At 45.7% G+C, this 21,918-nt stretch overlaps 2 protein-coding genes across 4 annotated transcripts in view; both read left to right on the top strand.

Moving 5' to 3' along the window:
• LOC112239737 (pyruvate kinase PKM-like) overlaps positions 1 to 14,093 on the top strand; it is a 36,712-nt gene extending 22,619 nt beyond the window's left edge. For both annotated transcript variants that reach the window (XM_042307975.1, XM_042307970.1), the window contains exons 3-12: positions 2,775 to 2,866; positions 2,990 to 3,121; positions 3,749 to 3,935; positions 6,129 to 6,402; positions 10,921 to 11,071; positions 11,675 to 11,827; positions 12,287 to 12,453; positions 12,577 to 12,643; positions 12,821 to 12,935; positions 13,690 to 14,093. In XM_042307975.1, coding sequence (XP_042163909.1) covers positions 2,775 to 2,866; positions 2,990 to 3,121; positions 3,749 to 3,935; positions 6,129 to 6,402; positions 10,921 to 11,071; positions 11,675 to 11,827; positions 12,287 to 12,453; positions 12,577 to 12,643; positions 12,821 to 12,935; positions 13,690 to 13,796 — 1,445 coding nt within the window. In that variant the 3' untranslated portion in view covers positions 13,797 to 14,093. The remainder of the gene's footprint in view (positions 1 to 2,774; positions 2,867 to 2,989; positions 3,122 to 3,748; positions 3,936 to 6,128; positions 6,403 to 10,920; positions 11,072 to 11,674; positions 11,828 to 12,286; positions 12,454 to 12,576; positions 12,644 to 12,820; positions 12,936 to 13,689) is intronic.
• Positions 14,094 to 19,409: 5,316 nt separating this feature from the next.
• Positions 19,410 to 21,918, top strand: part of LOC112236084 (potassium/sodium hyperpolarization-activated cyclic nucleotide-gated channel 4-like) — a 28,313-nt gene continuing 25,804 nt past the window's right edge. Inside the window, exons 1-2 of one of the 2 annotated variants that reach the window (XM_042307958.1) lie at positions 19,410 to 20,041; positions 20,391 to 21,680. In XM_042307958.1, the coding sequence (XP_042163892.1) occupies positions 21,007 to 21,680 (674 nt within the window). In that variant the 5' untranslated portion in view covers positions 19,410 to 20,041; positions 20,391 to 21,006. Of the gene's footprint in view, positions 21,681 to 21,918 lie in introns of both variants that reach the window. The other variant, XM_042307964.1, reaches the window with a different exon arrangement.

Below are 21,918 nucleotides of genomic sequence, written 5' to 3'. Positions count from 1 at the left end.
TCACATCTGCACCATCAGTGAGTTAAATAACCACATCTGCACCATCAGTGAGTTAAATAACTACATCTGCACCATCAGTGAGTTAAATAACTACATCTGCACCATCAGTGAGTTAAATAACCACATCTGCACCATCAGTGAGTTAAATAACTACATCTGCACCATCAGGGAGTTAAATAACCACATCTGCACCATCAATGAGTTAAATACCCAATCCGCTGCATCATTGGTGAGTTAAATAACCACATCTGCACCATCAGCGAGTTAAATAACCAATCAAGCTGCACCATCAGTGAATTAAATAACCAATCAGCTGCACGATCAGTGAGTTAAATAACCACATCTGCACCATCAATGAGTTAAATACCCAATCCGCTGCATCATTGTTGAGTTAAATAACCACATCTGCACCATCAGTGAGTTAAATAACCACATCTGCACCATCAGTGAGTTAAATAACCAATCAAGCTGCACCATCAGTGAGTTAAAAAATCACATCTGCACCATCAGTGAGTTAAATAACCACATCTGCACCATCAGTGAGTTAAATAACCACATCTGCACCATCAGTGAGTTAAATAACTACATCTGCACCATCAGTGAGTTAAATAACTACATCTGCACCATCAGTGAGTTAAATAACCACATCTGCACCATCAGTGAGTTAAATAACTACATCTGCACCATCAGGGAGTTAAATAACCACATCTGCACCATCAATGAGTTAAATACCCAATCCGCTGCATCATTGGTGAGTTAAATAACCACATCTGCACCATCAGCGAGTTAAATAACCAATCAAGCTGCACCATCAGTGAATTAAATAACCAATCAGCTGCACGATCAGTGAGTTAAATAACCACATCTGCACCATCAGTGAGTTAAATAACCAATCAGCTGTACCATTAGTGAGTTAAATTGCCAAACATCTAGACCATCAGTGAGTTAAATAACCACATCTGCACCATCAGTGAGTTAAATAACCAATCCGCTGCATCATTGGTGAGTTAAATAACCACATCTGCACCATCAGTGAGTTAAATAAGAAATCAGCTGTACCATCAGTGAGTTAAATAACCAAACATCTGCACCATCAGTGAGTTAAATAACAACATCTGCACCATCAGTGAGTTAAATAACCAATCCGCTGCATCATTGGTGAGTTAAATAACCACATCTGCACCATCAGTGAGTTAAATAAGAAATCAGCTGTACCATCAGTGAGTTAAATAACCAAACATCTGCACCATCAGTGAGTTAAATAACAACATCTGCACCATCAGTGAGTTAAATAACAACATCTGCACCATCAGTGAGTTAAATAAGAAATCAGCTGTACCATCATTGAGTTAAATAACCAATCAGCTGCACCATCAGTGAGTTAAATAACCACATCTGCACGATCAGTGAGTTAAATAACCAATCAGCTGCATCATTGGTCAGTTAAACAGCAACATCTGCACCATCAGTGAGTTAAATAACAACATCTGCACCATCATTGAGTTAAATAACCAATCAGCTGCACCATCAGTGAGTTAAATAACCACATCTGCACAATCAGTGAGTTAAATAACCACAGCTGCACCATCAAGTGAGTTAAATAACCACATCTGCACCATCAGTGAGTTAAATAACCACAGCTGCACCCTTGGTGAATTAAATAACCACATCTGCACCATCAGTGAGTTAAATAACAACATCTGCACGATCAGTGAGTTAAATAACCACATCTGCACCATCATTGGTGAGTTAAATAACCACATCTGCACCATCAGTGAGTTAAATAACCAATCAGCTGTACCATCAGTGAGTTAAATAACAACATCTGCACCATCAGTGAGTTAAATAAGAAATCAGCTGCACCATCAGTTAGTTAAATAACCAAACATCTGCACCATCAGTGAGTTAAATAACCAATCAGCTGCACCATCAGTGAGTTAAAAAATCACATCTGCACCATCAGTGAGTTAAATAACCACATCTGCACCATCAGTGAGTTAAATAACCACATCTGCACCATCAGTGAGTTAAATAACCAATCCGCTGCATCATTGGTGAGTTAAATAACAACATCTGCACCATCAGTGAGTTAAATAAGAAATCAGCTGTACCATCAGTGAGTTAAATAACCAAACATCTGCACCATCAGTGAGTTAAATAACAACATCTGCACCATCAGTGAGTTAAATAACTACATCTGCACCATCAGTGAGTTAAATAACCAATCAGCTACATCATTGGTGAGTTAAATAACCACATCTGCACCATCAGTGAGTTAAATAACCAATCAGCTGCACCATCAGTGAGTTAAATAACCAATCAGCTGCACCATCAGTGAGTTAAATAACCTTTTGTTTTGTGTAGCTTGTGTAGGTAAACCCATGTGGCTCAGTTGGTAGAGTGTGATGTTGGCAATGCCAGGGTTGTAATTTAGATTCCTACGGAGAGCATGAACAAAGAATGTATGAGAATCAATGCACTCACTACTATATGTCTGTCTGGATTAGAGTGCCTGCTAAATGTAGGGACAGTACAGGTAGGCCCTCTGATTCATCCATTATGGCCATGCAGAGTTGACCTAGGGTAGAACTGTATGGGCTAGGGGTTGGAGCTCAATAGATCTAGGTTGGTGTGGTGTTGGCTGGCAGGCTGGGTATTGGTGATTGGCATCCCACTGACTGCACTATTGATGATGTATCAAAGTGGATTGATTGACCAATAAACTGCTGGACAACCCATGGTCTCTGTTGACCCTTGTTCTCTCTCTCTCTCAGGGCCTGCGTCTCGCTCCATCGCCAAACTGCAGGAGATGGTGAAGGCAGGAATGAACATCGCTCGACTCAACTTCTCTCATGGCTCTCATGAGGTTTGTTTGTCTCTGCATAACCTGTCTCGCAAGTAATCACTGATCTGACACAACTGTCAATCATATCAGTTTTAGTAACAGCGATTCTCTCTATCTCTCTCTCTCTCTGTCTCCCTCCTTCAGTACCATGGTGAGACCATCAAGAACATCCGGGAGGCGGTCGAGACCATAACCACTGACCCTTTATATTACAGGCCGGTAGCCATCGCCTTGGATACTAAAGGCCCTGAAATACGCACAGGCCTGGTTCGAGGGGTAAGCCAGCATTTCATCACTACTTAACATTCTATCCAATGGGCTTACATTCCCTACATCCCGACTGGTCAGTAGTCCAGTTTAGGGTGAGGGTCAACAGACCAGGAGAGTGTGACCAGTGTTAACTGACCATGCTGGTTTTTGGGGGGGTGTCCTATCCTGGACACAGACACAGATTGTGCAACAGTATCAACAGCAGTGAGAAAGATGCTTTCTCAGCATCAGAACAGGACAAGTGTTTGGGCACCAGAGGAGGCTGGTGGGAGAAGCTATAGGAGGACGGGCCCATTGTAATGGCTGGAATGGAATAAATGGAACAGTATCAAACACATCAAGCATATGGACATTTTGACTGCGCTCCATTTATTCCATTGCAACCATTACAATGAGCCAGTCCTCCTGTGTGTGTGTGTGTGTGTGTGCATGCCATTTCTTGCTAGCTCTGACTGTCCTGATAGCTACTTTATTGAGGAAAATTTGTACTTACTATATGACTGTGATGCGTGGTTGTCTCACCTAGCTATCTTAAGATGACTGCACTAACTGTAAGTAGCTCTGGATAAGAGAGTCTGCTAAATGACTGAAGTTAAGATGTGTGTGTTATTCTGTGTTTCTCTGTGTGTGTAGACTGCAGAGCAGGAGGTGGAGCTGGAGCGCGGGGCCAGTGTGCGTGTGGTGACAGGGGAGGGGGACAGGGACAGTACGGATGGGAACGTCATCTGGGTGGACTACCCCAGTCTGCCTCAGGTCCTGGAGAAAGGAGGAAGGATCTATATCGACGACGGACTCATCGGACTAAAAGTCCTGGAGACAGGTAACACATCATTTAACACACACACACACACACACACACACACACACACACACACACACACACACACACACACACACACACACACACACACACACACACACACCTACACACACACACACACACACACACCACACACACACACACACACACACACACACACACACACACATTCTCACACACACACACATTCTCACACACACACACTCACACACACACATTCTCACACACACACACTCACACACACACACTCACACACAGGCACACAAACACACTGCATCTAAACACATTACTGGAGATACAGTGTTGGTTACATGTGCAGTGGTTATCCCTTTAAAGTTTTGACTTTATGTCGCAACCGTTTGTGGTACAGTGGGGAGGACAAGTATTTGATACACTGACAATTTTGCAGGTTTTCCTATTTACAAAGCATGTAGAGGTCTGTAATTGTTATCATAGATACACTTCAACTGTGAGAGACAGAATCTAAAACAAAAATCCAGAAAATCACATTGCATGTTTTTTAAGTAATTAATTTGCATTTTATTGCATGACATAAGTATTTGATCACCTACCAACCCGTAAGAATTCCGGCTCTCACAGACCTGTTAGTTTTTCTTTAAGAAGCCCTCCTGTTCTCCACTCATTACCTGTATTAACTGCACCTGTTTGAACTCGTTACCTATGTAAAAGACACCTGTCCGCATACTCAATCAAACAGACTCCAACCTCTCCACAATGGCCAAGACCAGAGAGCTGTGTAAGGACATCAGGGATAAAATTGTAGACCTGCACAAGGCTGGGATGGGCTACAGGACAGTAGGCAAGCAGCTTGGTGAGAAGGCAACAACTGTTGGCGCAATTATTAGAAAATGGAAGAAGTTCAAGATGACGGTCAAACACCCTCAGTCTGGGGCTCCATGCAAGATCTCACCTCGTGGGGCATCAATGATCATGAGGAAGGTGAGGGATCAGCCCAGAACTACATGGCAGGACCTGGTCACGGCAGGACCTGGGACCACAGTCTCAAAGAAAACCATAAGTAACACACTACGCCGTCATGGATTAAAATCCTGCAGCGCACGCAAGGTCCCCCTGCTCAAGCCAGCGCATGTCCAGGCCCATCTGAAGTTTGTCAATGACCATCTGGATGATCCAGAGGAGGAATGGGAGAAGGTCATGTGGTCTGATGAGACAAAAATAGAGCTTTTTGGTCTAACCTCCACTCGCCGTGTTTGGAGGAAGAAGAAGGATGAGTACAACCCCAAGAACACCATCCCAACCGTGAAGCATGGAGGTGGAAACATCATTCTTTGGGGATGCTTTTTTGCAAAGGGGACAGGACGACTGCACCATATTGAGGGGAGGATGGATGGGGCCATGTATCACGAGATCTTGGCCAACAACCTCATTCCCTCAGTAAGAGCATTGAAGATGGGTCGTGGCTGGGTCTTCCAGCATGACAACGACCCGAAACACACAGCCAGGGCACCTAAGGAGTGGCTCCGTAAGAAGCATCTCAAGATCCTGGAGTGGCCTAGCCAGTCTCCAGACCTGAACCCAATAGAAAATCTTTGGAGGGAGCTGAAAGTCCGTATTGCCCAGCGACAGCCCCAAAACCTGAAGGATCTGGAGAAGGACTGTATGGAGGAGTGGGCCAAAATCCCTGCTGCAGTGTGTGCAAACCTGGTCAAGAACTACAGGAAACATATGATCTCTGTAATTGCAAACAAAGGTTTCTGTACCAAATATTAAGTTCTGCTTTTCTGATGTATCAAATACTTATGTCATGCAATAAAATGCAAATTAATTACTTAAAAATCATACAATGTGATTTTCTGGATTTGTGTTTTAGATTCCCATTCTAAAAATTACAGACCTCTACATGCTTTGTAAGAAGGAAAACCTGCAAAATCGGCAGTGTATCAAATATTTGTTCTCCCCACTGTAGATGGTGGTAAATTGGGTCATTCTGGCAACAATGGCTTACACTTAAATAATGTGCCATAGAATTCTGTGGCATCCCGCAAACTGTGCTGCAGTATGCCGCAACTTATAACGGAATAACCACTGTACATGATCATACTGCACAGTCCCGGAGATAGACAAGCCATAAACAAATAAACATTCTCTACTTCTATCTCATGATCTGTTCTTATGACCTCCCTCCCTTCTCTTCCTCTCCCCTTTCTCCAGGTCCAGACTGGGTGGAGGCACTGGTAGAGAGTGGAGGTGTTCTGGGCAGCCGTAAGGGGGTCAACCTGCCGGGGTGTGACCTGGTGGACATGCCCGCTGTGAGTGAGCGTGATGAGGGGGACCTGAGGTTCGGCGTGGCCCAGGGGGTGGACATGGTGTTCGCCAGCTTCATCCGCTGTGGCCAGGATGTCAGGGAGGTCCGACGGGCCCTGGGGCCCTTCGGAAAGGACATCAAGGTGGTCAGCAAGGTGGAGAGTCGCCAGGGAGTACATAAGTGAGTATGTGTGTGGAGGAGAAGAGAGAGAGGAAGAGACACAACATGAAGAGTCAACATGAATAGAATAACTTTCACTGAATGAGTAGCTTTACAGTCTCAGATTTAAACATGAACAGCGCATATCTTCAGCCTCAGTAGATGGATACCCTGCTGTCAATACCTGCTGTTGGCCTTGGAATCACATGACTCATTCTGTATCTCTAACAATAAGATTCTATAATCTACAGTACATACAGTAAGACAACCATACTCCTGAATTTACCCCCCCTTTATTTAACTGGGCAAGTCAGTTAAGAACAAATTCTTATTTTCAATGACGGCCTAGGAACAGTGGGTTAACTGCCTTGTTCAGGGGCAGAGCGACAGATTTGTACCTAAATACAACTGTAATACAACTGTTGGGCTATATGTTTAGATTTGAAATACATTCTGAGGCTGCATGATAGGACATTGCTATCAACAAAACAAGTCCTACAGGCTCTGGTTTTATAGCACCAGGACTACTGATCAGTCATACTGTATGGCCAAGTGCCACAAAGAGGGACATAGGCAAATTACAGTTGGCCCAGAACAGAGCAGCACGGCTGGCCCTTAAATGTACACAGAGAGCTAACTTCAATAACATGCATGTCAATCTCTCCTGGCTCAAATTAGAGGCGCGATTGACTACATCACTGCTTGTCTTTATGAGAGGTATGGACGTGTTTAAGGCACGGAGCTGTCTGTTCAATTGACATGCACACCGCTCAAACACCCATGCATACCCCACAAGGCATGCCATTGCCACCAGGGGTCTCTTCACAGTCCTCAAGTTCAGAAAAGACTCTGGAAAATGCATAGTACTACATAGAGACATGGCTACATGGAACTATTCCACATCAAATAACTCAAGCAAGCAGTAGAATCAGATACCTTATTGAACAACGCGGACTGTGAAGAGACACACACACAGGCACTCACAAACACATACGCACAGACACGCTAACACACACACGTACATTGTAATGTTGTAATATTGTTTTATTGTGGTATTATACATTTTGTATTATAGATACACTACAGTATACAGTACCAGTCAAACGTTTGGACACACCTACTCATTCCAGGGTTTTTCTATGATCAAGGTGAACTGGCAACAGACAAACAGAGAACACAGGTATAAGTACACTGGGGATAAGGGAGAAGATGGGCGACACCTGGAGGGGGGTGGAGACAAGCACAAAGACAGGTGAAACACACCAGGGTGTGACAACTATGAAAAAACATATATGGAAACATGTAGTAACCAAAAAAGTGTTAAACAAATCTAAATATCTAAATATATTTTAGATTTTAGATTCTTCAAAGTAGCCATTTTTTGCCTTGATGACAGCTTTGCACACTCTTGGCATTCTCTCAACCAGCTTCAGGAGGTAGTGACCTGGAATGCATTTCAATTAATAGGTGTGCCTTGTTAAAAGTACATTTGTGGAATTTCTTTCCTTCTTTATGCGCTTGAGCCAATCAGTTGTGTTGTGACACGGTAGGGGTGGTATACAGAAGATAGGCCTATTTAGTAAAATACCAAGTCCATATTATGGAAAGAACAGCTTAAATAAGCAAAGAGAAATGACAGTCCATCATTACTTTAAGACATGGAGGTCAGTCAATCCAGAAAATGTCAAGAACTTTGAAAGTTTCTTCAAGTGCAGTCGTAAAAACCATCAAGCGCTATGATGAAACTGGTTCTCATGAGGACCGCGACAGGAAAGGAAGACCCAGAGTTACCTCTGCTGCAGAGGATAAGTTAATCAGAGTTACCAGCCTCAGAAATTGCAGCCCAAATAAATGCTTCACAGAGTTCAAGTAACAGACACATCTCAACATCAACTCTTCAGAGGAGACTGAATGAATCAGGCCTTCATGGTCAAATTGCTGCAAAGAAAAGGACTAAAGGACACTACTTAAGGACCAATAAGAAGAAGAGACTTGCTTGGACCAAGAGACACAAGCAATGGACATTAGACCGGTGGAAATGTTTGTTTCCAACCGCCATGTCTTTGTGAGACACAGAGAACATATTATCTCCACATGTGTGGTTTCCACCGTGAAGCATGGAGGAGGAAGTGTGATGATGTGGGGGTGCTTTGCTAGTGACACTGTCAGTAATTTATTTAGAATTCGAGGCACACTTAACCAGCATGGCTACCACAGAATTCTGCAGCAATATGCCATCCCATCTGATTTGCGCTTAGTGGGACTATCATTTGTTTTTCAACAGGACAATGACCCAACTCACCTCCAGGCTGTGTAAGGGTTATTTGACAACAAAGGAGATTGATGGAGTGCTGCATCAGATGACCTGGCCTCCACAATCACCCAACCTCAACCCAATTGAGATGGTTTGGGATGAGTTGGACTGCAGTGTCAAGGAAAAGCAGCCAACAAGTACTCAGCATATGTGGGAACTCCTTCAAGACCGTTGGAAAAGCATTCCAGGTGAATCTGGTTGAGAGAATGCCAAGCGTGTGCAAAGCTGTCATCAAGGCAAAGGGTGGCTACATTGTAGAATCTAAAATCTAAAATATATTTTGATTTGTTTTACACTTTTTGGTTACTACATGATTCCATATGTGTTATCTCATAGTTTTGATGTCTTCACTATTATTCTACAATGTAGAAAATAGTAAAAATAAAGAAAAACCCTTGAATGAGTACGTGTGTCCAAACTTTTGACTGGTAGTGTATATACAAAGTATGTGGACTCCCCTTCAAATGAGTGGTTTCGGCTATTTCAGTCACACCCGTTGCTGACTGATGTATAAAATAGTGCACACCGCCATGCAATCTCCATAGACAAACATTGGCAGTAAGATTGCCTTACTGAAGAGCTCAGTGAATTTCAACGTGGCACCGTCATAGGATGCCACATTTCAATAAGGCAGTTTGTAAAATTTCTATCCCGGTCAACTGTAAGTGCTGTTTTTGTGAAATGGAAGCGTCTAGGAGCAACAACAGCTTAACTGCGAAGTGGTAGGCCACACAAGCTCACAGAATGGGACCGTGCGTAGCGCGTAAACATCGTCTGTACTCAGTTGCAACACTCACTACCAAGTTCCAAACTGCCTCTGGATTCAACATCAGCACAAGAACTGTTCGTCGGGAGCATGATGAAATGGGTTTCTATGGCCAAGCAGCAACACACAAGCCTAAGATCACCATGCGCCATGCCAAGCATCAGCTGGAGTGGTGTAAAGCTCATCGCCATTGGACTCTGGAGAAGTGGAAACGCGTTCTCTGGAGTGATGAATCACACTTCACCATCTGGCAGTCTGAATCTGGGTTTGGCGGCTGCCATGAGAATGCTACCTGCCAGAATGCATAGTGCCAACTGTAAAGTTTGGTGGAGAAGAAATAATGGTCTGTTGCTGTTTTTCATGGTTCGGACTAGGCCCCTTAGTTCCAGTGAAGGGAAATCGTAACGCTAAAGCATTCTAGATGATTCTGTGCTTCCAACTTTGTGCAACAGTTTGGGGAAGGCCCTTCCCTGTTTCAGCATGACAATGCCCCCGTGCATAAAGCGAGGTCCATACAGAAATGGTTTGTCAAGATCGGTGTGGAAGAACTTGACTGGCCTGCACAGAGCCCTGACCTCAACCCCGTTGAACACCTTTGGGATGATTTGGAATGCCAATTGCGAGCCAGACCTAATCGCTCAACATCAGTGCCCGACCTCATTAATGCTCTTGTGGCTGAATGGAAACAAGTCCCCACAGCAATGTTCCAACATCTACTGGAAAGCCTTCCCAGAAGAGTGGAGACAGTTATAGCATAAAAGGCTGGACCAACTCCATATTAATGGCCATGATTTTGGAATGAGATGTTTGTCCAGCAGGTGTCCACATACTTTTGGTGAGGTAGTGTATGTAGTGGTAGAGTAGTGGTGTAATAATGTGTTGTATGGTGTACTGTTTTATTTTAAATGGTGAAGTAATTGCCTTCATCTTGTTTGGACCCCAGGAAGAGTAGCTGCTGCCTTGGCAGGAACTACTGGGGATCCTTAATAAATACATATAAAACCACTCTGCAGTATCGTAACCACAGAATTAAATAGAACATTATCTGCTATCCTAACAGACACATTCCCACTGACAGCGAAGTGATGGATAACCACGTCACTGATAACCACGTCTGGATGTTAGAGATCTATAATCACACTGACAGCTGACAGCAGAGTGATGGATGAGGATGTGTCAGAACTATATAGGATCTGGATATTATATATACTGTATATGATACACCACCCATACGGCTGTCTGTATATGAATATGACATCATAAGTCATGTCTACTTCTCTTCTCCCTCCCTCCCTCCCTCCCTCCCTCCCTCCCTCCCTCCCTCCCTCCCTCCCTCCCTCCCTCCCGCTCTCCATTTCTCTCCCTCCCTCTCTCTCTCTCTACCTCTCTCTCTACCTCTCTCCCTCCCTCTCTCTCTACCCTCTCTCTCTCTCCCTCTCTCTCTCGCTCTCTCTCTTAGTTTCTTGGAGATCCTGGCGGAGAGTGATGGGGTGATGGTTGCCAGGGGCGACCTGGGCATAGAGATCCCTGCAGAGAAAGTCTTCATCGCTCAGAAGATGATGATCGGACGTTGCAACTCCGCTGGCAAGCCTGTTATCTGTGCCACACAGGTCAGAGGACACACACACACACACACACACACACACACACATACTCACACACTCCTGGAGCCATGTAGAGTGTGTTGTATGGCACAGCTCTTGACTCAGAGTGACAGCTTAATAGCAGGTATTTCTATAAAAGGCCAAAATGCACACATACACATGCAGACATACACATGCAGACACACACACACACACACACACACACACACACACACACACACACACACACACACACACACACACACACACACACACACACACACACACACACACACACACACACACACACACACATAAATACTTCAGGGCATGAAGAGCGGAGAAGGGCCAAACAACATACACACGCAGTTGGGATTAAATATAATGATGATAACATAGATACTGTCTCTCACAGACACACACACATAGACACGGACACAAACACTCCTCGGTCTCATGTTCTCTCTGTCTCCTTCATATTGACTCATATGGCTAGACTCTGTGTGGAGTCTCACGAATATCAATAACCATCCCTCCCCATCACTCTACCCATTCTATTGTCAGTGTCTTCTCTCATGTTGCCCAACCACATCCCTTGTGTGCTGATGTGTGTGTGTGTGTGTGTGGTAGATGTTGGAGAGCATGGTAGCCCACCCCAGGCCTACGCGTGCGGAGGGCAGTGACGTAGCTAACGCAGTGTTGGATGGAGCCGACTGTGTGATGCTGTCTGGGGAGACGGCTAAAGGACTGTTCCCTGTCGAGTCTGTGGCCATGATGCACTCGGTCAGTGTGTGGAGAGTAGAAAGTCCATTCTATTAAATAATCATTTGGTGGGTGCTTATATTTGTCCTATTTCACACGTGTACAAGTGTGTATTATAGATGTGTAAATTGGAAATGTGTTTTTCAATATATCTCAACTCCCACTGAGACACCCTCAGAGAGTGGGGTCACGGCCAGCCATTGTCAACGGCGACCCTGGAGCAATTAGGGTGGTTAAGTGCCTGGCTCAAGGGCACATCGACATATTTTTCACTTTGTCGGCTTGGGTATTCAAACTAGCGACCTTTTGGTTACTGGCCCAACGCTCTAACCGCTAGGCTACCTGCTGTCTGTCAAATATGGAGAGTTGGGCTGTAGGACACTTCCAAGGAATCAAAATGTCTGACAAACTTAGATTTTGCGGTAACCTATCCCTATAACAATTCCCCCTCCATCTCTGTCACACCACACACACCTACAGATCTGCAGGGAGGCAGAGGCAGCCATCTTCCAACAGCAGTTGTTTGAGGAGCTTCGTCGTCTGACCCCTCTGTCCAATGACCCTACTGAGGTCACTGCTATAGGAGCTGTAGAATCCTCCTTCAAATGCTGTGCTGGAGCTGTCATAGTACTCACTACTACTGGCAGGTATGCTGTTATCCACACACACATGCTCACTGACTCCACACGTACTGTACATGCAAACACACACATGCTCACTGACTCCAACCCTCTCCCTTTCTGCTCGTTCTATCCCTCTCTCTCTCCCAGGTCAGCCCAGCTCCTGTCCCGGTATCGCCCACGCTGTCCCATCATCGCGGTAACAAGAAGTCCTCAGGTGAGATAGAATACTGGCCCACTCTACGAGACACAACCCCTAAGGTTAGATTTAGGATTGTTGTTTGATATGTGGTTGTAGCCTGTAGAATGGGGCTGTTATACCTGCCTCCCTCAGGGTAAATGTAAAGGCTGTTAGTTTGGGTGGACTGATGCAGTGTGTGGGTTCTGTCTCCAGGTGGCACGTCAGGCCCAGCTGCTGAGGGGTGTGTTCCCAGTGCTGTTCCACCCCCTCCCTGCCCCCGTCTGGGCCGACGATGTAGACAACAGAGTCAACTTCGGCATGAACATAGGTCTGTGTGTGTTGAAGGGGTGGGTGTGTGAGAGAGAGAGAAAAGGAGTAGGAAAGATGGGTAGAAAGTGGGAAAGAGAGAACTTAGGTTTAGTGTCATATGGATGTTATTCACGTCTCTTTTCACTATCTCACCCTCCCTCACTGTGTCTGCCTCCCCCTTCCACCCTCCTTCACTGTGTCTGCCCCCCTTCCACCCTCCCTCACTGTGACTTCCTCCCCTTCCACCCTCCCTCACTGTGTCTGCCTCCCCCTTCCACCCTCCCTCACTGTGACTTCCTCCCCCTTCCACCCTCCCTCACTGTGTCTGCCTCCCCCTTCCACCCTCCCTCACTGTGACTTCCTCCCCTTCCACCCTCCCTCACTGTGTCTGCCTCCCACTTCCACCCTCCCTCATTGTGACTTCCTCCCCTTCCACCCTCCCTCACTGTGTCTGCCTCCCTCTTCCACCCTCCCTCACTGTGTCTGCCTCCCTCTTCCACCCTCCCTCACTGTGTCTGCCTCCCTCTTCCAAACTCCCTCACTGTGTCTGCCTCCCTCTTCCACCCTCCCTCACTGTGTCTGCCTCCCCTTCCACCCTCCCTCACTGTGTCTGCCTCCCACTTCCACCCTCCCTCATTGTGACTTCCTCCCCTTCCACCCTCCCTCACTGTGTCTGCCTCCCTCTTCCACCCTCCCTCACTGTGTCTGCCTCCCTCTTCCACCCTCCCTCACTGTGTCTGCCTCCCTCTTCCAACCTCCCTCACTGTGTGTAGGAAAGGCCAGAGGCTTCTTCAAGACAGGTGACATGGTGATCGTGGTGACCGGCTGGATCCCTGGTTCTGGTCACACTAACATCATGAGGGCAGTCCACGTGCCCTAAACACTCTATTCTTATTGGACACTACCACTGACTGGCTGACAGGCCCACCAATCCTAAGTGGCACATAGCCTAACAGACACACTAACTGGAACACTAACTACATAGATAGCATAGAACTAGAATTAATACATTTCCCTTATGTGGCGATGAAGTACATTAACAAAACAACAGTCAATATTTTTTCCATGTTCATTGAAAGTGATTTTAATGTAGTCAATGTTTTTGTGTGTTTATTCATTTCTGTCTTGGAAGCACTGCCTCTCTCCAAATAAAGCTTGGAGCATAACCTTATCATAACATGGTGTGACATCTGCCTTTCTCTCTCTCTGTCATTATGGAGGTCAGGCAGTGAATTATCTGCCAATTAACATGTAGTCCAACGAGCTACTATTAACTGCTAGTCCTCATTGCTAGGTTAGTTATATCCGGTTATGACGATGACACGCATAACCAATCAATTATAGTGATGTCTCATAGATATCTCCATATCTCCCCTTTTCTGAGAGAAATCCAAACTATACATCCTCTCTACCTAATACAAATATTCACCCTGTGGACCTTTTCAATACAAACTATTTGTATTTCAATAACATATATTTTTAGTAACATAGAAACACACGTTTTATTTTTCTTTAACATCGACAATACACATAACTGTGTCAACTAGGACATGGGGGTTAACAGTCCACAGCAACATAACTGTGTCAACTAGGACATGGGGGTTAACAGTCCACAGCAACATAACTGTGTCAACTAGGACATGGGGGTTAACAGTCCACAGCAACATAACTGTGTCAACTAGGACATGGGGTTAACAGTCCACAGCAACATAACTGTGTCAACTAGGACATGGGGGTTAACAGTCCACAGCAACATAACTGTGTCAACTAGGACATGGGGGTACAGTCCACAGCAACATAACAGTCAACTAGGACAGTCCACAGCAACATAACTGTGTCAACTAGGACATGGGGGTTAACAGTCCACAGCAACATAACTGTGTCAACTAGGACATGGGGGTTAACAGTCCACAGCAACATAACTTTGTCAACTAGGACATGGGGGTTAACAGTCCACAGCAACATAACTGTGTCAACTAGGACATGGGGGTTAACAGTCCACAGCAACATAACTGTGTCAACTAGGACATGGGGTTAACAGTCCACAGCAACATAACTGTGTCAACTAGGACATGGGGGTTAACAGTCCACAGCAACATAACTGTGTCATCTAGGACATGGGGTTAACAGTCCACAGCAACATAACTGTGTCAACTAGGACATGGGGTTAACAGTCCACAGCAACATAACTGTGTCAACTAGGACATGGGGGTTAACAGTCCACAACAACATAACTGTGTCAACTAGGACATGGGGTTAACAGTCCACAGCAACATAACTGTGTCAAATAGGACAAGGGGGTTAACAGTCCACAGCAACATAACTGTGTCAACTAGGACATGGGGTTAAGAGTCCACAGCAACATAACTGTGTCAACTAGGACATGGGGGTTAACAGTCCACAGCAACATAACTGTGTCAACTAGGACATGGGGTTAACAGTCCACAGCAACATAACTGTGTCAACTAGGACATGGGGTTAACAGTCCACAGCAACATAACTGTGTCAACTAGGATATGGGGGTTGACAGTCCACAGCAACATAACTGTGTCAACTAGGACATGGGGTTAACAGTCCACAGCAACATAACTGTGTCAACTAGGACATGGGGGTTAACAGTCCACAGCAACATAACTGTGTCAACTAGGACATGGGGGTTAACAGTCCACAGCAACATAACTGTGTCAACTAGGATATGGGGGTTGACAGTCCACAGCAACATAACTGTGTCAACTAGGACATGGGGTTAACAGTCCACAGCAACATAACTGTGTCAACTAGGACATGGGGTTAACAGTCCACAGCAACATAACTGTGTCAACTAGGACATGGGGGTTAACAGTCCACAGCAACATAACTGTGTCAACTAGGACATGGGGGTTAACAGTCCACAGCAACATAACTGTGTCAACTAGGACATGGGGGTTAACAGTCCACAGCAACATAAGGATCATTCTGCCCTGAAACAGTTGCTGTTCCTATACCTCTTTTGTTCTTTTTTCTCAAGTGTCTCTGAACCTCAGTGGTAGTTTTACCTCTCCACCTCTGGAGGTCATTCTCACCAGTTGTGGTGAGGCTGGCTGAGGTGGTGGACTGAGTGAGAGGATGGGAGTTGGATGGCTCACTGGTAGACTGGGTGACTCTTTTGTTGTTCTCTCTGGAGTTGGTGACTCTGAAGGTGTCGCCTGTTTCTCTGAGCGATGGTGCCGTGTTCAGTTTCCACAACGTAGGATCTCGGCTCTGGAGATTTGCTGATGACAACTGCTGGTGTTTTTTCCATCCTTTCTCTCTGTCCAGATTGACTCTGACACCCTGTCCTGGGTGTAATTCCAGTAGGGGGCGTACTGTATGCCTCCTGTTATAGAAGAACTGGTAAGCTTGTTTGGCTTTCTGGTCCTTCTGTTTAACAGTGTTATGGCTGAAGCGTTTTGGTTGGAGTTTCCCATCCAGCACGGGGACCGTCGTCCATATCTGACGTTCTGTCATGAGTTGTGCTGGGCTTGCTCCTGTGGCGCTGATGGCTGTGGCTCGGTAGCACATCACAGCCATGTGTGGGTCTGGTTGTTTAAGAATTTGATTAGCTGTCTGTACTCTCTCCGCAGCTCCATTTGTCTGCGAAACATACTTCTTTATGAACTCCTTGAACTCAGTGCAGACAAACTGAGTAGCGTTGTCGCTAACGAGCTCGGTAGGTATCCCCCATCTTACAAACATACCTTTGAGGCAGGTGATGACCTGCTGGCTAGTGGTAGTGGGCAGGTGAGCTATTTCTATGTCCCTAGAATAGTAGTCACCACTATGTGGTATTTCTAATGTCCCTAGAATAGTAGTCCCCACTATGTGGTATTTCTAATGTCCCTAGAATAGTAGTCACCACTGTGTGGTATTTCTATGTCCCTAGAATAGTAGTCACCACTATGTGGTATTTCTATGTCCCTAGAATAGTAGTCCACCACTATGTGGTATTTCTATGTCCCTAGAATAGTAGTCACCACTATGTGGTATTTCTAATGTCCCTAGAATAGTCGTCCACCACTATGTGGTATTTATATGTCCCTAGAATAGTAGTCACCACTATGTGGTATTTATATGTCCCTAGAATAGTAGTCACCACTACATGGTATTTCTAATGTCCCTAGAATAGTAGTCACCACTATGTGGTATTTCTAATGTCCCTATAATAGTAGTCACCACTATGTGGTATTTCTATGTCCCTATAATAGTAGTCACCACTATGTGGTATTTCTATGTCCCTATAATAGTAGTCACCACTATGTGGTATTTCTAATGTCCCTAGAATAGTCGTCCACCACTGTGTGGCATTTCTATGTCCCTAGAATAGTAGTCACCACTATGTGGTATTTCTAATGTCCCTAGAATAGTAGTCCACCACTATGTGGTATTTCTAATGTCCCTAGAATAGTAGTCACCACTATGTGGTATTTCTAATGTCTCTAGAATAGTAGTCACCACAATGTGGTATTTCTAATGTCCCTGGAATAGTAGAACACCACTATGTGGTATTTCTAATGTCCCTAGAATAGTCGTCCACCACTATGTGGTATTTCTAATGTCCCTAGAATAGTAGAACACCACTATGAGGTATTTCTAATGTCCCTAGAATAGTCGTCCACCACTATGTGGTATTTCTATGTCCCTAGAATAGTAGTCACCACTATGTGGTATTTCTAATGTCCCTAGAATAGTCGTCCACCACTATGTGGTATTTATATGTCCCTAGAATAGTAGTCACCACTATGTGGTATTTCTAATGTCCCTAGAATAGTAGAACACCACTATGAGGTATTTCTAATGTCCCTAGAATAGTCGTCCACCACTATGTGGTATTTCTATGTCCCTAGAATAGTAGTCACCACTATGTGGTATTTCTAATGTCCCTAGAATAGTCGTCCACCACTATGCGGTATTTATATGTCCCTAGAATAGTAGTCACCACTATGTGGTATTTCTAATGTCCCTAGAATAGTAGTCACCACTATGTGGTATTTCTAATGTCCCTAGAATAGTCGTCCACCACTATGCGGTATTTATATGTCCCTAGAATAGTAGTCACCACTATGTGGTATTTCTAATGTCCCTAGAATAGTCGTCCACCACTATGTGGTATTTCTTGCCCTCTAGCTGCGATCTTCAGCCACGGACCCTTAGGTAAAGGTGTCATGACAAGTGGTTCTCTCTTTTGAGTTGTTTTGTTCTCTGTACAGAACCTGCATGACAGAACCTGCATGACTTCACCTTTCTGGCAAAGTGGACGCTGATCTGCTCTGACTGGCGCAGGATTTGTGTTGCCCTCTCCAGTGTCAAGTCTGGCTCCAGCTGTAGCTTTTGTGAAACATCACTGTCCATCATGCCAATCACAATATTTGTTCGTCCTTTGTAGTTCCAAACTCACAGTATTCAGATAGCTCATACAGATTCCTCACAAAAGATTCCACTGTCTGAATGCGCTGTGGCACAAAATGTTCATTCCGTTTTTCAATCAAAGGATAATGCATTGTAGACAATATCAGTTAAGAACAAATTCTTATTTTCAATGACGTCCTAGGAACAGTGGGTTAAATGCCTGTTCAGGGGCAGAATGACAGATTTGTACCTTGGGGATTTGAACTTGCAACCTTTCGGTTACTAGTCCAAAACTCTAACCACTAGGCTACCCTGCCGCCCCATGTTTACTAACTCTTAAATCAGACAATTACCTTGCAGTCCACACAGCTACTATCTTCTAGTCCTCATTGCTAGGTTAGTAATATCTGGTTATGAAGATTACACACATAACCAATCAATTATGGAGATAACTATCAGACACCACTACACTCTCTCTCTTCACCCCCCCCCTCTCTCTGTCTCTCTCTCTCTCTCTCTCTCTCTCTCTCTGTGACGCATTTATGTTCGGTGTGCATGGTCCCCATCCATCAAATCATGTTTTTATACTGTTTGAGAAACAAATAATGAACTGCAGTTAAGCCATTTCAGTTGCCAGTTATTGCGACCGTTGTCAGTCATATGCGGTGTGGAAATAGATAAGGCTTATCCCTGTCACTGTGGCTGGTGGAGATATTCGGTTTGACCGATGCCATTAGATGCGGAGTTTTCTGAGGTGCTTCAGCTGTGTCCTATATTGTACTGACTGAGATGACCCACATCCGTGCGCACGGCGACTGCCCATAAACGAATTAACTGTCTCTCTCCTGTTTCTTATCTTCTCTCCCATGTCCCTTTTCTTCCGCTTGCTCTGTTGCTCCTTACGGGAAAATCCACTCAGAAATGGTCGTTAAGCATCATACGGCGCATTTTGCATCATCATTAGGATGTGGCAAGTGACAATTTGATTTTTGAAAGTCCTATATCTTGAAAATTCTGACAGGGAAAACACTTCAGGAATTTATCAACAGTGGACTAATGAATATATATATATATATATATTTGGTTGGATTTGTCCTTCAACGCACCTCTCTCTCTCTCTTTCTCTTTATTTCCCTCCCTCGCGCAATTCGCTCCTTGTATTGGGGTGGATGACGCGGCACCCATACCTGTGCTGTGTGCTTCTTGCGCCGGCTGGGCGTGCAGCCTGGGGAAGGAAGGGTGATGGGGATGCGGCTGCCATGGTAACACGTCGATTAGATTCAGACCTTTGTGTGTATTTATTTATTTAATATTTCAGTTGCGTGCGTGCGTGCCTGCCTGAGAGGTGACGGGTGTTTTGGAAGTCAGCCTGCAATCGGAATCAGAATAGTAAGACTGGTGTCGCGTTCCTTTTGAGTTATGATTGGCCATAGAATTGCCTATTTAAATATTTGGCTATTCCTTCTCAAGCTCAACAAGTTATTCCGGTTGGAACAGTTCTTCATGGATATAATTCATTCAAGTGCACTTCATTTCCTTGCATGGTTTGATTCATCAAGATTCGTTTTAAAAACATGTAAATGAAACGAAGGTTTTGTTAATCGTAAACGAATAGGATGGGCTCCAAAGATGTCGCTGTAACGGTCCAAGGATGTCATTGGGAGTGACTGGAGAAGTGGAAGAGGAGGGGAAACGAGTCTGAAATAGCAGAACATTTATCCGGGCGGGTTTGGAGACGTCACATATTCTGCACTTGCCCAGGTTGTCTGTTCTGTTTGTGTGTTTCCGAACTGGATTCCGAAAATAACCCTAATGCTGACGTTAACAGCTTGTCTTGTTTTACGTGCCCAGACAAAGGGGATATTATTGGGTGTTAGGCGAGTGTCGACTAAATTGGGGGTACCACCACTTGCATATGTACTCTTGCTTATTTTCGTGTCTTTGTGTGTGTATCTCTGTCTGTGTTTGAAAGCGTGTTTCAGTATAAATCGGTGCGTTGGTGAGTCAGACTGTGTGCAAGTGTCCGTCTGTGTGTGTCTCGTGCCCGTTTGTGTCCGTTAAAACAAACCAATCCGTGCTGATGAGGCTCACGTGTACTTGTCATTCATAGGTAGCCAACCACCCAAAACTACCACCTCATCCACTGTCAAGATGAACTCTTACAGAATACTACCATGTGTTGATGAGAGCAAGAGGGAGACATATCCTTGACAACCAGAGAGGGAGGGTCAAAGAGCGACCTGCGTCATTATCCCTGAGAGAGAGACCAGGAATTAGGTGCCAATATGCCTGGTGTGGAAACGCTGAGGGCGGCAGTAGAAAGGAGAAGGTGGGCCTCAGGCCAGGAGAACAAGGGAGGATGGAGAGATCTCGATGAAGAAAGGCGAGCTGGGGAAAGGAGGAGATAAGAGAAAGCACTGACAGCATATTTTTGGAGTGACAAATGTATTGTTTTTACGTGGCAAACACCCAGAGGTGGGGTTAGGATGCACAGATCAGTGGAGAGGAGACAGATCACTGCAAGCCATTGGAGATTATAAAAACTTGAGGTCAACTATTTAATCACCACCTTTCTCTTTCCCCAGACAGTCTTAGCTAGTAGCCTGTTATTAGGCTCCTAGTTGAACATTGACAGGACATATTGTCCCGTTTTGACAATCTGTTTCCAGAGGGAGAGTGACAGGTTATATTGATCTCCCTTTGTCCCCCTTCTCCCTGGTTAGGGGATGGATGGGGTGGCGGGAGGTGTTGGGCCCCCTGGCGGGGGTGAGGGTCGGCCGGGTCGTAGTGGAGGAGACTCTAAAAGGCGCAGTAAGGGCAGCCTGCCCTCCCCAGGGTACCGCCTCTCCCAGGCATCGCTGGAGGGTGACAGGTCAGGGGTCGAGGGGTCCGTTTCCGGAGGGGGGCGACGGCGCCTCTCCATCTTGAGTGCCACCAGAGACGGCCTCCCCTTCCATTCAGCTGGCACTCCGACCACCCCTGTCCCCCTGCCCCCTCCTCCAGCCCCCTTCTCCTCCACCCAGCAGCGTTCTGTTGGCTTTTCCTCGTCACGCGCCGCCCTTGCCTCCACTTCCTCCTCCACCGGCACCGGAGTGGTCGTTGTAGCGTTGGGCCCGGAAACCACGACAAACACGGCTTGTAACACCGTGGCGGGCACGCCGGAGATGGGGAGTCTGTCTGGGACGGGGGGCATGGGGGGGTTTGGGATGGGTCTAGACGGGGAGGACTACAGCTACTCCAACCAGTCCACCTTCATCCAGAGACAGTTTGGAGCCATGCTGCAGCCGGGGGTCAACAAGTTCAGCCTGCGCATGTTTGGGTCCCACAAGGCCGTGGCCATGGAGCAGGAGAGACTCAAATCAGCAGGGGAGTGGATCATACACCCCTACAGCGACTTCAGGTACGCACCATACACCCCTACAGCGACTTAAGGTACGCACCATACACCCCTACAGCGACTTCAGGTACGCACCATACACCCCTACAGCGACTTCAGGTACGCACCATACCCCCTACAGCGACTTCAGGTACGCACCATACACCCCTACAGCGACTTCAGGTACGCACCATACCCCCCTACAGCGACTTAAGGTACGCACCATACACCCCTACAGCGACTTCAGGTACGCACCATACAC

The sequence above is a fragment of the Oncorhynchus tshawytscha genome, linkage group LG03 (assembly GCF_018296145.1).
Source record: "Oncorhynchus tshawytscha isolate Ot180627B linkage group LG03, Otsh_v2.0, whole genome shotgun sequence".
Lineage (NCBI taxonomy): Eukaryota > Metazoa > Chordata > Actinopteri > Salmoniformes > Salmonidae > Oncorhynchus > Oncorhynchus tshawytscha.
Note: the sequence above shows the minus strand (reverse complement) of the source record. Positions and strands in the feature narration are given on the sequence as shown.